Source organism: Medicago sativa, chromosome 8 (assembly GCF_051527215.1).
Source record: "Medicago sativa cultivar Bolivia chromosome 8, Bolivia_mono, whole genome shotgun sequence".
In the NCBI taxonomy this organism is placed as follows: domain Eukaryota; kingdom Viridiplantae; phylum Streptophyta; class Magnoliopsida; order Fabales; family Fabaceae; genus Medicago; species Medicago sativa.
This window is the reverse complement of record NC_140756.1, coordinates 18,859,402-18,873,869: the sequence shown is the minus strand read 5'-3', so window position 1 is coordinate 18,873,869 and position 14,468 is coordinate 18,859,402. Positions and strand designations below refer to the sequence as shown.

General features: G+C 32.8%; 1 protein-coding gene across 2 annotated transcripts; it reads left to right on the top strand.

The window, feature by feature from the left end:
• Window positions 1-5,399: 5,399 nt before the first annotated feature.
• On the top strand, window positions 5,400-13,091 carry LOC146897544 (uncharacterized). 2 transcript variants are annotated; one of them, XM_085738403.1, is made up of 9 exons: window positions 5,400-5,612; window positions 6,484-6,619; window positions 8,164-8,319; window positions 8,446-8,551; window positions 9,086-9,268; window positions 9,946-10,105; window positions 10,710-11,023; window positions 11,691-11,780; window positions 12,715-13,091. In XM_085738403.1, exons 2-9 carry the CDS (start codon window positions 6,605-6,607, stop codon window positions 12,780-12,782), a joined length of 1,092 nt encoding a protein of 363 aa, XP_085594529.1. In that variant the 5' UTR covers window positions 5,400-5,612; window positions 6,484-6,604; the 3' UTR covers window positions 12,783-13,091. The 2 variants fall into 2 exon arrangements, with proteins under 2 accessions (XP_085594529.1, XP_085594530.1); XM_085738404.1 differs by having other exon boundaries at window positions 6,470-6,619.
• The last annotated feature ends 1,377 nt before the right edge of the window (window positions 13,092-14,468 follow it).

Here is a 14,468-nt window from a genome sequence, read left to right as displayed (position 1 = left end):
TTTCCAATCTCTTCCCATGAACAAGACACTCAATGATTTTCACTCACCCAAGGTGTTTACAATTGTTTCCCAACTTTAGAATCTAACCCCCAAAAGAGAACCAACCATTAACCTTTGATTACATAAGGATCTTCTTTTTTGGTTTCCCAAGACTCACCCAAGTTGCTCACAAATGACTCTCCACGCAAGAGCCCCCTCTTTTGGTTCTTCAAGATTCACATCTTGAAGCTTTGAACCTCACCCAAAGACCCTCAACCTTTATTATCTAAATACCCTAAAAGTTTTCTCCTTTGGTTTCCACGAGATTCACCAAGCTTACTCAACAAATGAAGTGTGAAAGCTTAAACAGTACACAATGACAGACAAAATCGCGTTACGATTGAAAAATCACACCACGATTATTGCGTACAGAAATCGCGTCATGCCTGCCTGAAATCGCGTCACGATTTTACTCCAGAAGAAATCACACATTCTGCCACTAAAATCGCAACGGGCCACCAAAATCGCGCTATGATTTTGAGCTTTCACAGCACACTAAATTTGAGTCATTTCTCAACACTCCATTTAAGTTCCACATTAATTGGATGAAAAAAGTGGATGTTAAACTCGTAAGTTAGTAGATTCATATACCTAAATTCAATGTTTTTAAAGTTTGAGTGAAAAGTGTTCGATTCTTGTATGTTGAATTGAGTTTAATGTAATGATTCTTTGGTCTCACCTCTAGACTCAACAAGTCCCAAGTATATGACCGTATATAACACGACTATTATATTAAATGTCAGTTTTTCATTAAAGATTTATCACAAGAGCTAAGCATATATAAACAAAATAACAAGAGTTAATTCCATCAACAACAAGCATCTAAGAGCTAAGGATAGCTACAATGACTAGTTGGATGTGATAAAGCAAAATTTGTGCTTATCCCTAGCGGCTATGAAGCCCAAGAATTGTATGATTTCATTTTCAAGGATTGTTTTTTTCCTCTCTTTCCGTGATATTTTTTTTTTTTTTAAGAAATTGTTGACCCCATTTGTAATTTTAGTGGTTCAAATTCGTTTGGTGATAGAGGTTATTTCTTGCCGGTGCCACGGTTTTACGAATGTAACGTTTGCTTGATAGAGATACTATAGGAAAGTAGTGCACATAATTTAGTCAAGACATTGACAAAATACACAAAAGAACACATTCATTCGTAGTCATGTATATACACAATTTCAAGCCACACGACATTGACAAAATATATGAACATTGGGCACATAAGTAACTAAGCAAAAACAATAAATTGTTGCTTTTTCATATTGCTTTGTCATTTATAACTAATGGTGTAAATTTTCATATTTAAGATAAAAAATATAAAAACAAACTTTTAATATTACATACCGAATAATTATATCATAAACCAATGAATATTGACTCAATTGGCAAGGAGTTGACTCATTCGTAAGATCGTGAGTTCAAATCTTGTTGTAATTATTGTGTCTATTATTGAATAAAATATTTTAAAGAGTTGTTTCTCTTCATCAAAAGACATAAATTTTCCTATGAATGGAAACAATTTGGAGGCAGAAAAACAACACAAAATCACACTTTTGTGAGTCAAAATTCTACCATAAATAATATTTTATAAACTATCATTGATGATATGTTTGATGTGAATATGCATTTTACGTTAAGGATTCCAAAGTATTAGGATTCGCTAACATACTCGTCTTGCATCCGATTCATAAACTAGTGGGGGCGAATCAAACATAAAATTTAATGTGTTCACACATGCTTTTGAATTTATCAGTGCAATCTTTATCATGTTCATTATCTTCACCTTCTTGTTCAAGTTATTAAATCAATCTCACGACATAAGTTCTAACAATCTTTAGATTCGATTCAAAATTATTTAATTACTGTGAATTGCGTTTTAAGGGTGAGTCTTATAATAAAGAATATAGAGTATATATTTGAAGTATAGGATTCAAAGAATGATAAAATGCAATATGGTGGGAGAATAAGTTGAGTCATGAGTGTGCAGGTTATATCACAGGGTTGGACCACGGGGAACAAGTGTATGGGCACTTAATATTGGGAATGGGAAGAAATATGATGGTGGGGTGGCATAGTGTCACTCGTAAGTAGGTGAGATATATATGAATATGACTATAAAAACAACAATCAACTTGGGACTGCATTTACCACTTTTGTCATATTCTTTATGTAGATCCCATAATTAGGCCAATCAATGTTACACTTGCTTTTGCATTTCCTTTCTTCATTTTCACCCTACAATACATAAAGCTTGAAAAGGTTGAGCGTGAGAATCACCACGCACCGTTACTTTTCTAAGAAATAATAATATAATAAGGTCTTGCAAATACCAAAAAAAAAAAAAAAAGGTCTTGCAAATACACAATTGGTAAACCAAAAGCTCCTAATTTTGCCACAATAATATGAGACCGAAAGTGTAACTTAATTTATCAAATACTATTTATACAAAATCAATGGAGTTATTAAAAATTATACTATTTCTTTTAGATCCTCTAACCAAAGCTTCATTGCATGGGCGGATGGAGAAGAGGGACATGCAAGTTCCATGGTCCTCCAAGTTTTATAAATTCATTTGAGTGTTACATAGTTAATATTTGCTTTGTGCCCTCATGTTTAGTTAATTACTAAACAAAGTTTGCATGAAAATGGGGTGTGATGTGTGGTAAAAAGTGTAAACGTAGGTTGGCTACTCTTTGCATGAAAATGGGGGTGTGATGTGTGGTAAAAAGTGTAAACGTAGGTTGGCTACTCACTAGATTTTGAAGGTGAGAAAAACACAAGAAGGGGGGTTGAATTGTGTTTTGGAAAATTCTTCGTTTCTCCTAAAAACTGAACACACTGGTCAGAAGCTAAGTGAAACAGCTTCTGAAGTGGTTATCAGAATCTAAATGCAGCGGAATAAAACAGAGAGAGAGAAGAAGAACGACACAAAGCAATTATACTGGTTCCTTCCACAAACCGGAAGTAGTCCAGTCCCCCTTGCACTTCCAAGGAGATTTCACTAAGAGTAATATATGATTACAATTGCTCAAGCCCACAAACAAGAGACTTCCTTTGCTCAAGAACACAATCAAGAGACTTCTCTGCTCAAGCACAACTGCAAGAGACTTCTAGCTAAACAAAATTACACAGAAAATTGTTTAAGGTTGAACACTTGATATACAATCAGAGGTGCTCACAATACAAATCAGATACAGACTCAATGACTTAAGAATTTCTAAGATATGAATATGAGACACAGAAATTCTAAGTGAATGCAGAACAATTTCAGCAGAGGTTTGGCACTTGTAGAAATGTTGTGAGTCTTTCGTTCAGCAATAGCGTTCTTGCATTACCAAATCTCTAAGTCTTCACTCCTTTATATAGAGGTGTGAAAGAGACGTTGTGAAATTGCCAGCACATCAAAGAGTCGTTGTTGAAGCTTGATCTTTCACCAATGATCTTTTGCCTGATTTGGTTGTTGTCCTGTGAAGAACCAATTTGAAATCCATTCCTTATCCAAAGGAACATCTATGCAGGCGAAGCCGTATTCTGGAGCTGTTTTCTTGTCTTGTAGCGTGGACACAAAACAGAGTAGTGGAGAAGGTGGTTGTACAGTTCGTACAAAGTACAATGTCAACGCTTTCGTCCAAATTGCAAGCACATGCCTTCAAACACCTTTGAAATGACCGTTGCAAAATTCCACTAATCTTTTGTTGTGTTTTCGAATCCAATAGACAGCTTTTGCAGTGATGATTCTTCAATCCTTGAATCTTTTGCAAATCCAGTTGATCTTCAGCTTCTGGTGAAATGACTTCTGATGAGGCAGCTTCTGATGATGCAGCTTCTGATGATGCAGCTTCTGATTGATACAGCTTCTGATAACGTAGCTTCTGATGATGTGGCTTCTGAACCTCTTGTCTTCAGGAGCACTATTCTTCAGGAGCACTATTCTTCAGAAGCACTTTACTAACTTCATGAGCGGCTTTACTTCAGGAGCCCTTTTTCTCTTCAGGAGCGAGTTGCCTTCAGAATCACTAAGCTTCAATTTTGTTGCTTCCTTTTGCTCTTTATTTGCTCACTCAGAACCAATAAATGATGTAACTTTTTAATTAAGGTCCTGTACACTTGAACAAATATTAGCTAGTCCAATTTATAATTTTTAATACCTTGTTATCATAAAAAATCTTTAAGGTTCATTGTTAAACACATTTTGTTCCAACAGATTTAAGAGAGATGCATCATTTGGAATTTTGGTAGAAGTAGAGGTAGGATGAAAATTGATATGAATGATCGAGAAGGTTGGTCGGACCGGAACAACGTTATGTCAAGTTTGAAATGTTGGGGTGATATCTACAAACACTCTAACGCTCAAGTCAGTATGAAAACAAAAAAATGATAGGTTTTTAGGTTGGGGTGGTATCTCCATACCTGAAATGAGACAATTTTCCTTCTCTACAACCACATCCTAAAGTTAGAAGATCCACTGGAGATAGTCCTTTCTTTGACCTACCTTGACTTTAGTGGGTCAACGAATCCGCTCAGTATGAAGAATGCTAAAAACACTTTCTTTTCAAGCTCACGCTAACACTCGCTTTCTTCTTGAGCGAAATTAAGGTCAATTTTTCCATTTTATGTGAGATCTACATTGATTTCATTCAATAAAAGAATGCATGTTAAATAGCCTTCGGAGTCCCCTATGATATATTACATGCAATTTTAAAGAATCTTCGCGCATAACTTCAAAAATTAGCCAGTCCAGACTTTGATAATTAGATATCTTTCAACATATGTTTTCTTATGCACACAAACTAAATATCAAATCAAAAACTAAATATTCATTTTTTTACAAAAAAAAAAAAAGAACTCAAACCCACATGCACAACAATTTAGTTACATTATACCCCTAGATCTCAATTATAAACAACATTTCACTTCAGAGTATTTGTTATATTTTGTTATATATTACGTACCAAATACATTAATTATTGAATTTATTTAAATTTTGATTTCTTTACTTTTAATTGAAACCGAAGGGAGTCCACAAATTTACCTTTCACTTTTCACTTCAATTTTACACCTAAATTTTCTCTAAAATAAAAAATAGAAAAGAAAGTACAAACCACACAAGAGTCAAGAGAAGTCACTTTCCCATTTTGCTAGATTTTTCAACAAAATTGCCTCTATACCATTTCTTTCATTTGAAGATCTCTCTCTCTCTCTCTCTGTAATTCTCTTCTCTCCCAGCAACACTTGTTCTCTCTGTCTCTATTGTAAATATCATTTTCCACCCTTTTCAAAAAATATCTCTCCCATTCTCTCTCTCTCTCTCTCTCTCTCTCTCTCTCTCTGCTTAAACCTCATTGCTACTATTCTCATTATTCACTTCAACTTCAAACTTCAAACTTCAAAACCCATTTCTTACTCTTCTCTATTTCCCCCAAACTTTCAATCTTTTTCAAGATGCATAATTTTCAACCTACTTTACCTTGAACTTCTTCGTGGGGTTTTCTCAATTTGTCGAAATAAAAAATAAAGTTTTTGTTTTTTTGCTTTTTTCTTTGAGGGGTTGCAGATTCAGGAACTGGGTGTGTGAGGTAATAGTTTTATCTTTTTTTTTTTTAGATCTTAAAGTTCCATTTTTGGTTCATGAGTTGTTTATTTTTGTGTTTGATGCATTTGGGTTGTTCTATGTTGTCTTGTAAAAGTTTGTTCCTTTGAAGGAAATTTTTGTTTGGTCAATCAAGTTTTACTTCTCAATTCTTCATTCACAATTTAGATCTGGTTTACTTCAATTTTTGTTTTATCTACTTTTTTTCATTTTATTTTATTTATGTTAAAATTTTCTGTTTTTTTACTTGAGATTCAAAAGGCTTGTTTTGTTTATTTGGTTTCAATGGAGATACTAAGAATTCATTTTTTCTTTTGTTGTTTGAGGGGTTCAGAAAGTGTTACTTAATTTCATTTTTTTTTTACCCTTTTTTAAATGGTTAGAAAAATTGAGATATCAATTAAACTATTATTATGGAGTATTAGATGCAACTTTGATTTGTTTCTATGTGTGAAGAAATTCAAAGTTCATGTTAAAAATTGTGGTGGAATGGAATATCTTAATCTTTCTAAAAGAATTGTTAAGTTGAATGAAAAAAATAGCTATTGGAATGTGGTGTTTTGTTGCATCTTAAACTTACATCACATAATTTGCTCATATTTATTTTAGTATGGTAATAAATATATTAGTCAACCTTTATAGTAAGCTCTCAAATGTACAATTTATTATATATGGAAAAAATAATTTTGGTGTGCTACTGGTGTAAAGCTTTTTACATGATTATGTAACTGCATAGGAAATTTCATTTTCTTTATCATATGAGGATTTGTTTGATGTTGAGCATACTCTTTCGATAATTTTTAACGGTTATTGAAGCGGCTTGGTTTACAATTCTCTCATTAGTCTTCCTGTTACAGATGAAATTTATTCATATACGGCGGTGTGCTGGACATATAAGCGAACAATCTTGAGTTCAGTGGAAGTTAGTGGTTACTCGCATTTCTCAAAAGACATGCACTCAGCCTTCTTTCAACTGAAATGAAGAACTTGCAGGTTTTCCCATAATACACCTCAATACTAATAATAGAAATGCATGATATTGTTCCTTTAAATATCTAGGTTGAACCTCAACTTATTGTATGCTTGTTATGCATTTTTCTGTTGGAAGGATGCATTCATCGTAAGGAAATTGCTTAATTCAATCAGCATAAGAATATGCTTTCTCTGGATTAGCTGAACTTGTAACACCACATATGAAGTCATCTTTATTAATGAATATTTTAAAACCAATTTGTCATTAAAAGTTTGTTCTACAATTAAATGCAGTACACATTCTTATTTTATGTTGTATGCGACCCGTTGTGGATAGTGTTTATCTATGAATTTTCTTATCTGTTTCCTTATTTTCATTTTCACTTCAACAAATAAACATAAAAGCACATAGGTCCAATATTTCCCTTGCCATTTTCTTTAATAATTTTGAAAAACAGATCTAACATTTTAAGATATTTTGAAAATGGCAAAACAATGTTATCGTTGTTTCTGGAAATGCCTTATTTCTAGCTTGTCTTCCATCTTCTCTCTTTCACAACTGTTTACTACATGAGTTTTCCATCTCCTTGCTAGCAATTTAAAATGAACATAAATTTTCGAAAATAAAAACTCAAAAAGTTTTTAGAAAGTAAACAGACTATTTTTGTAGCTGTTGGCAACTGGAGATAGATGAATCGTTGCATGTATGAAGTTGTTAATTTCGTTGTTTGGGCAAGAACCGTAATTATAGTACTTTGTTAGCATAATGAATTTTCCGGTAATACTTGGAGAAATGGAAGTTTGTGCGGTGTTTTTTTAATCTGTTGTTTGTTTAGCTAGCAATAACTGTCCTAGCTATTTCAACTTGTCTAATTTGCAGTAATGCTTTGTTAAGCTACCTAATTTGTACATATTTAATGCTTTGAAAAATTGGCGAGCGTTGGGCAAGGCAATGTTTTATGTGATACGAAAGTATCACGCATGTTGAAGGGAAAATTTTATTGAACGACTGTAAGACCGGCGATGTTGTATGGGACGGAGTGTTGGGCTGTAAAGAACCAACACGAAAACAAATTAATTGCAGCATGGATGATGATGATGATGTTGTGTTGGATGTGTGGTAAGACTAGATGAGATAAGATTAGAAATGACAACATTAGAGAGAGTTAGGGTGGCACCTATAGTAGAAAAGATGGTGGAAACTAGGCTTAGGTGGTTTGGACATGTAGAGAGAAGACCTGGGGATTTTGTAGCTAGGAGAGTAGATCAAATGGAGGGGAGTCAAATCACTAGAGGTAGAGGAAGACCTAGAGAAACTATAACAGAAACTGTTAAGAAAGATCTAGAGATTAATGAGTTGGTCGTTTGATTGATGTTGCTGACCCCAACTAGTGGGATAAGACTTGGTTGTTGAGTTGGCAATGTTTTCAATATTGGAGAATGTTGCCTTGCTTCCTACTCTTGTGGTGATGCAAACTCTGCATGATTATCTAGATTTGTTTCATAACACTTTGCTGCTTGCAACATTATAATTGAACTAAATATACCTTTTTATGGATTTGTAGAACACAGAAGAATTACAGTCATCAACTCAAGCTTCACACGAGCCCAAGAGTGAACATCCAAACAATCACACAACTGATGCTCCTGTTGCAGACTCAGGCTCAGCATCTGCTTCAAGCAATGATAGCAAAAAGGTTTCACGGCAGGATATTGAGCTTGTAAGCATATCGTAGTTCTATGATAAACACTTTCATTAGTTTTCAATAATTCTCTACTTTTCATTTTCTTCCTTTGTCTTGTGATCTGTTTCTTTTCCCTTTGATTTATTCCAAAAACTTTTGTAGGTACAGAATTTAATAGAAAGGTGCCTGCAATTATATATGAATAAAGATGAAGTGGTTAAAACTCTACTGAATCGGGCAAAGATAGATCCCGGATTTACAGCTCTTGGTATGCATCTTTAGGCCTCAGGCATGCCATTTATATTTTGCATTCTAATTATAAATTAGTTATCTATTACACTGTTATTCACTGAAAAACTAGTATACATTTAGGCCCTGTCTGGATAAACAGTTTAATTAAGTGCTTATATCATAAATGTTTTTCATATACATGCTTATTTATAAGCTATTTCTATGATAAAAGATAAAATAAAGTAAAACTGTTTTCGTATAAGCTGTTTTAATGAGCTATTCTGGACGTGTCGTAAGTTGTTTCCATAGACTCTTCTAAAGAATTTTACAAGTACTTATGCCAGTAGATAAACTTAAACATCAAAACAGACCCTCATAAATGATTTTCCGTGTCTTACCTAAATAACACAGGTTTATCCATTTGGTAACATGGAAATCAACATAACTTGATAGTTGAGAGACATTGATTTTAATACAACATGTACCATGCATTCTTGTAATATAATTTCCTTTAAAAATGAATAAAAACTTGTGTGACCTTGCTTTGTAATTGATGCTTTTATTAATTCAGTGTGGCAAAAGTTAGAAGAGGAGAATGCTGATTTCTTCAGAGCCTACTATGTTAGACTAAAATTGAAAAAGCAGATACTTTTATTCAATCATTTACTTGAGCATCAGTATCATCTAATGAAGTGTCCCATGCCTCCAAAGGTTCCATTGGCTCCAATACAGAATGGAATCCACCCTATGCCTGGTAAATTCTTACCCCTCTCGTCATATTTAATGAAGTTCTTTAAATATATGAAGAGTTCATAACATGTATGTGTGTGTGTGTGTGTGTGTGTGTGTGTGTGTGTGTTCACCTATGGAATCACCCTCCCTTTTAATAGGGTCGAAGCATGAGAACAAGGTTTCTAAACCTAATGGTTATATATGTTATGTTATAACTACAATCAATGCACTTTTGGAACCTCTAACAATTGATGTCATTGTTGATTCCTGATTGAAAGCGTTATCCAATAACACATGATATTGCAATTGTGGAAACTCCTTGATTATATTAAAGTGAACTAATAAGCAACCTAAATTCTAAAAACTATCATGAGCATTATTCCTAACTTCACTCCAAATATAATATATAGATTTTTCCAAATCTTTGGACAGTTAAGAAGTTTGGATATTTGAGAAATGTTAAACATTAGTACCATTACAAGATTGTTCTTATTATGATAGTGGAAACTTTCCTTTCTTGTCCTTGATGGCCTGAGAATATTTGAGCCTTATGCAGTCTTTTTTTAAAAAAAAAATAAAAAATACCTTTCGGTGTTAAATGACGGATTAGGAATTTATGCATAACTAAGTTCCCTTCTATGCCTTATCTTTTCTTCATATTCCTCCATTATTCTTTAACACCATTTGTTTGCAGTGCAGTTAACAATCTACCTATGGGATATCCAGTACTACAGCAGCATCCTATGCCAGCCGCAGGTCAGCCTCATATGGACTCCATGGGCATGTCAAGTTGTCATGTGGTTAATGGAGTCCCTGCACCGAGCAATTTCCACCCCATTCGGATGAATTCTGGGAATGAGTGAGTACTTGCATCCAATCAAATCATACCATGATATCATTTTATGTATCTCCACAAATATCTATATGACAATGTGAATGGATGCATGCGTAAAAAAAAATACACTGACAATGCATACAAATTAAATTCTGGACAATATTACAGTTGAGATTGTTTGTAGATGATCTTGCATAGATAGCTTTTGTATTTCTCATTTTATGCCTTGATCATTGTGGCCGTCATGCACTTAGGTTTTACTCCCTCAGTTCCTTTTTAGTTGTCATTTTAGGACTTCTTATACATACCAAGACAACCAATAAATCTTATTACTTTTGATAGAACTATTCATCTTTTTCTTACAATATTCTCAATCATTTATCATCTCATTTCATCTATTTCTCTCTGGAATAAATAAGGGTAGTATTGACAAGTAATAATTAATGTTACATTGAACTTTGAAGACGATAAGTAAATAGGAACAATTTTTTTCTACGATGATGACAATTAAAAATGAATAGAGGGAGTAGGTTAATTGGTTGAATGCGGAAGATCTTTCTTTCTTTCTTTTTTTATTTTTTTATTTTCTTTTATAAGTAATTTGCTCTGCATTTGTGGTTTATTGAAGCATGGTGATGGACCACAGTGCTCCTGATATGGCTCCAATGATTCCACAAAACGGTACAATGTCATCCGTCTCAGAAATGCCAGTGAGTCCAACATCGGTGGCATCGAGTGGTCATTTCCCTTTCACTGCATCGGAAATATCAGGAATGGGCACAGATGCATCAGTTCTTGATTCAGCATTTAATTCTGATGTGGTAAGTTCGGTTGGACTGCAGCTTGCACCGGATGGCGGGAACGGGATTTCTAGATCGCTGGATCAAATTCAGTGGAATTTTAGCCTATCAGATTTAACCGCAGATTTACCAAACTTGGGAGGTAATTTATTATCTATGATCTTTTTAGATATATAGACCCTGGTTGGTTAACCAGATTAGTTAAGCGCTTATTATATACTCCCTCCGGTCTCAAATATAAGCAAAAAATGGTCAAAGAAAGTTGATGTATTTGGTCCAAAATTTGAACCAAATACATCAACATTTTGTTTGACCAGTTACTTATATTTGAGACCCGGAGTAGTAAGTGCTTATGTATAATCTATTTCTATAATAAAAAAGATAAAAGTCAAATTGTTTTCATATAAATTATAAGCTGTTTGCATCAATTTTTCTAGAATGTAGTAAAATTTGTCCTCTGAAAAGAAGAATGGTGCATTTGTTGTTTGTTAGTAATATTTAATTTTGAGTTGTATCTGTGTGTTCCCTTATCTGTGGAGAACTGTTAGCATGCGAACATTTTCTGTAGTTATCAAAAGATACAAAATATTTTGGCAGCACCATTAACTATTTCTAAGTTTGCTGTCAATGACTTAAGTGCTATCAATTTCAAGTAAATAATGGATAAGCATTTTGAAAATCACACCTTGGATCCTACTTAAGATTTTGTATGTTCACCAATCTGTCGACACCAAGCAAGCTCTAAGACTTCAAAATAGTAGTCCTATCATGATGTATTTTCGCAATGAAATATGTTGAACTCTTTGCAGATCTTGGAGCTCTAGGAAACTATCCGGGTTCGCCATTTTTGCCATCTGATTCAGACATGTTGCTTGAATCTCCAGATCAACAGGATATAGGTAGTTTTAAATGCACATTTTTATTCTTTTTACATGTCCTAAATTTTAATTACTTTGATGAATCATAGCAGTCCTACAAGATTTAGTTGACAATCAAATAAGATCTAAGTTTTGAACCACAACATAGTCAAGTGTTTATATCATAAGGCTTATCATATAAGTTCTTATGTATAAGCTATTTTTATAATAAAAACAAAATTAAAGTCAAACTATTTTCATATAAGTTATCAGCTATTTTCATTAGCTATTAGAGCTTATGGAAATAAGCTAAAAGCAGCTTATCAACATTTCATAAACAATTTCCATAAGCTCTCTTAAACAGTCTTGCAAGTATTTATGCCAGTAGATAAACTCAAATAAGTTAATCGAAACAGGCCAATGCGCCAGGTTGTATTAGGTTCGGGATGTAGGTCCTATAGACTCTACAACAGATGATATTAAGTGCATGTTCATCCGTTGATGAATAAACAACAGATGGTATTAAGTGCATGTTCATAACATATTACAAATTTCGCAAGGGTTGCATTAGTGTCTTGTGGAGGTTTGCTCTGTGAACAACTAAAAAAGGATCCGACCCCTTTAGCATGAGCAATTCACTTCAGAGAGTAAAATGAGCCTGACGATGAATATACAAATATATTTGAAAATTTCCTAATAATATAGGAACCTTTATTAATTTTACTTGATAAAGTTGTTTGCATATCATACAAGTATGATTTGCTTTTACAGTTATGAAGATTTCACTAGAAAATTAATTAAGAGTGCTCCTTTAAAAGAAATAACAAAATAAAATATGGCTGCATTTCAACTTGCATATATGTTGATAGATGTATTTAACTTAACATTTCAAAGAATGTGTATATGACAAAAAATGCCTTAATATATTCTTCATATTCTGTTATACTTACATCTTACCTTGTGGTTTTAATTTCAGTGGATGACTTTTTTGTTAATTCTGAGCCTCCATGCTCTCAATCAGATGAGGAGAAACCTTCAACTTAAGGGGAGGAAAGTTGCTTGTTGCACATTAATTCTTAGGTTAGGGAGAAAATTTAGGATTAATAAATGTCATCATCTAGCTTACTTGGCATGCAGGCTATACTGTAACCGAAGTGTAGGCAGCCTTATCTTATTATATAATATATTTCATTATTACTGTGGAAATTTGAATGTCAATTGTTACATTTAGTTGCAATCTTTTGAATTCTTTTGAGATATATCTATTATTAGGGAGAGGTGAAGACAGTGCTTAGGATGTAATTCATTTGATGCATTTGGATATGTATAAATTTATATATTGTTGCTTGGATCCTTGTCACTCTGCAAAATTTTATATAACTTCTAGTTAGGAGTTTCTCATTATATATTATAGTGCAAAGTTTATTTCCTTGACATCCCACCTGTAACAATTGACATGTTTAAACATATTTTATATTCAATTCTTAAATATAAAATATGTTTAAACCTTTTAACTTGATATTAATTTTTCCAATTCTTGTTATAAAATATCATATACTCTGGCACGAATCATGTTGGATATGATAACAATCATTTGCAAAATCATGCGGGAATCCATTTGTTAAGTTGAAGATCTTATCCATTATGGATGATTTTTATGGGGTATGTATTAGCTTTGGGTCTTATGGCCAATCTTCGGCACAAATCACTAATTAGCTACTAATATATATTTCAACAACCACACAAATTTTGCAACAAAAATGTTGCATATAAAATTTGTACTAACTACTTTGTAAGTACATTGCAAATGATAAAAGACGGTAGAGACATTTGATAAGTAAAGTAAAAGATCGTAGAGACATTTGATATGCAGTGATGTGGTTTAAAAAAAATTGAAATATTATTATAGAATTACTTTGAATTGGTCGTGTATGTGTCTACCATTATTCGAACGGAAAAAACAAAGACATACTCAGTACAAATGTAGATACATGAACATATTTAGAGTTTTTTTAACTAATGTAGATACTCAGTACAACCTATTAAGGTTTGTGTAATTTGATTTCAGAGTTTGTCATTTTGCATGAGTTATACTGTTATAGTATCCATTTGTGTCAGTATGTTTTGTTGGACACAATTGCGAATTTGGAAAACATTGTTGACGTGCCAATTATTTTAGGCCAGATTACTTGCTCCCATTGATTTGAGATTATTTTAAAATTTCGATATGAAGAACTATTATAGCTACTTTTTTACACATTTAAAGACTAAAATAATTATTTAACCACTAAACTATTCTTTTATTTTATTAATTGACAACTAATGTCATTAGTATTATACTTCATATATATATTTTTTTAAATTGTCTTATATTTCGTAAAGTATGTAGATATGATCCTCTCTAAAATACATTTTAAACACAATGAATCATAATGACATAGCTTTATGAAATAAAAGACTCTTTTAAAAAAAACACGAACACCTAACACCATATTAAATTTCTTAGAATCATGAAGAAAGTTGAATTTGGAAGCTGAGAGCGAGCTTGGAAATTAAGAGAAATTTTACATATGAATCATGTTTAAAAAATGACAAATTGACACAACATGTTTTCTCTGTATATAGCACCTAACTAACTAAATTATAACCAACTCTAACAAACGAATAGAGCTTAGAGCATATTGTACCTCTACATCGAAACTTGAATTATATTTTCCTTTTATACGGTAA

Excerpts from the sequence above, each read along its gene's own strand:
- LOC146897544 (XM_085738403.1), top strand. Across the intron at positions 8,320-8,445 it reads CACGGCAGGATATTGAGCTT|GTACAGAATTTAATAGAAAG; the intron begins GTAAGCATATCG and ends AAACTTTTGTAG. Across the intron at positions 8,552-9,085 it reads TCCCGGATTTACAGCTCTTG|TGTGGCAAAAGTTAGAAGAG; the intron begins GTATGCATCTTT and ends TTATTAATTCAG.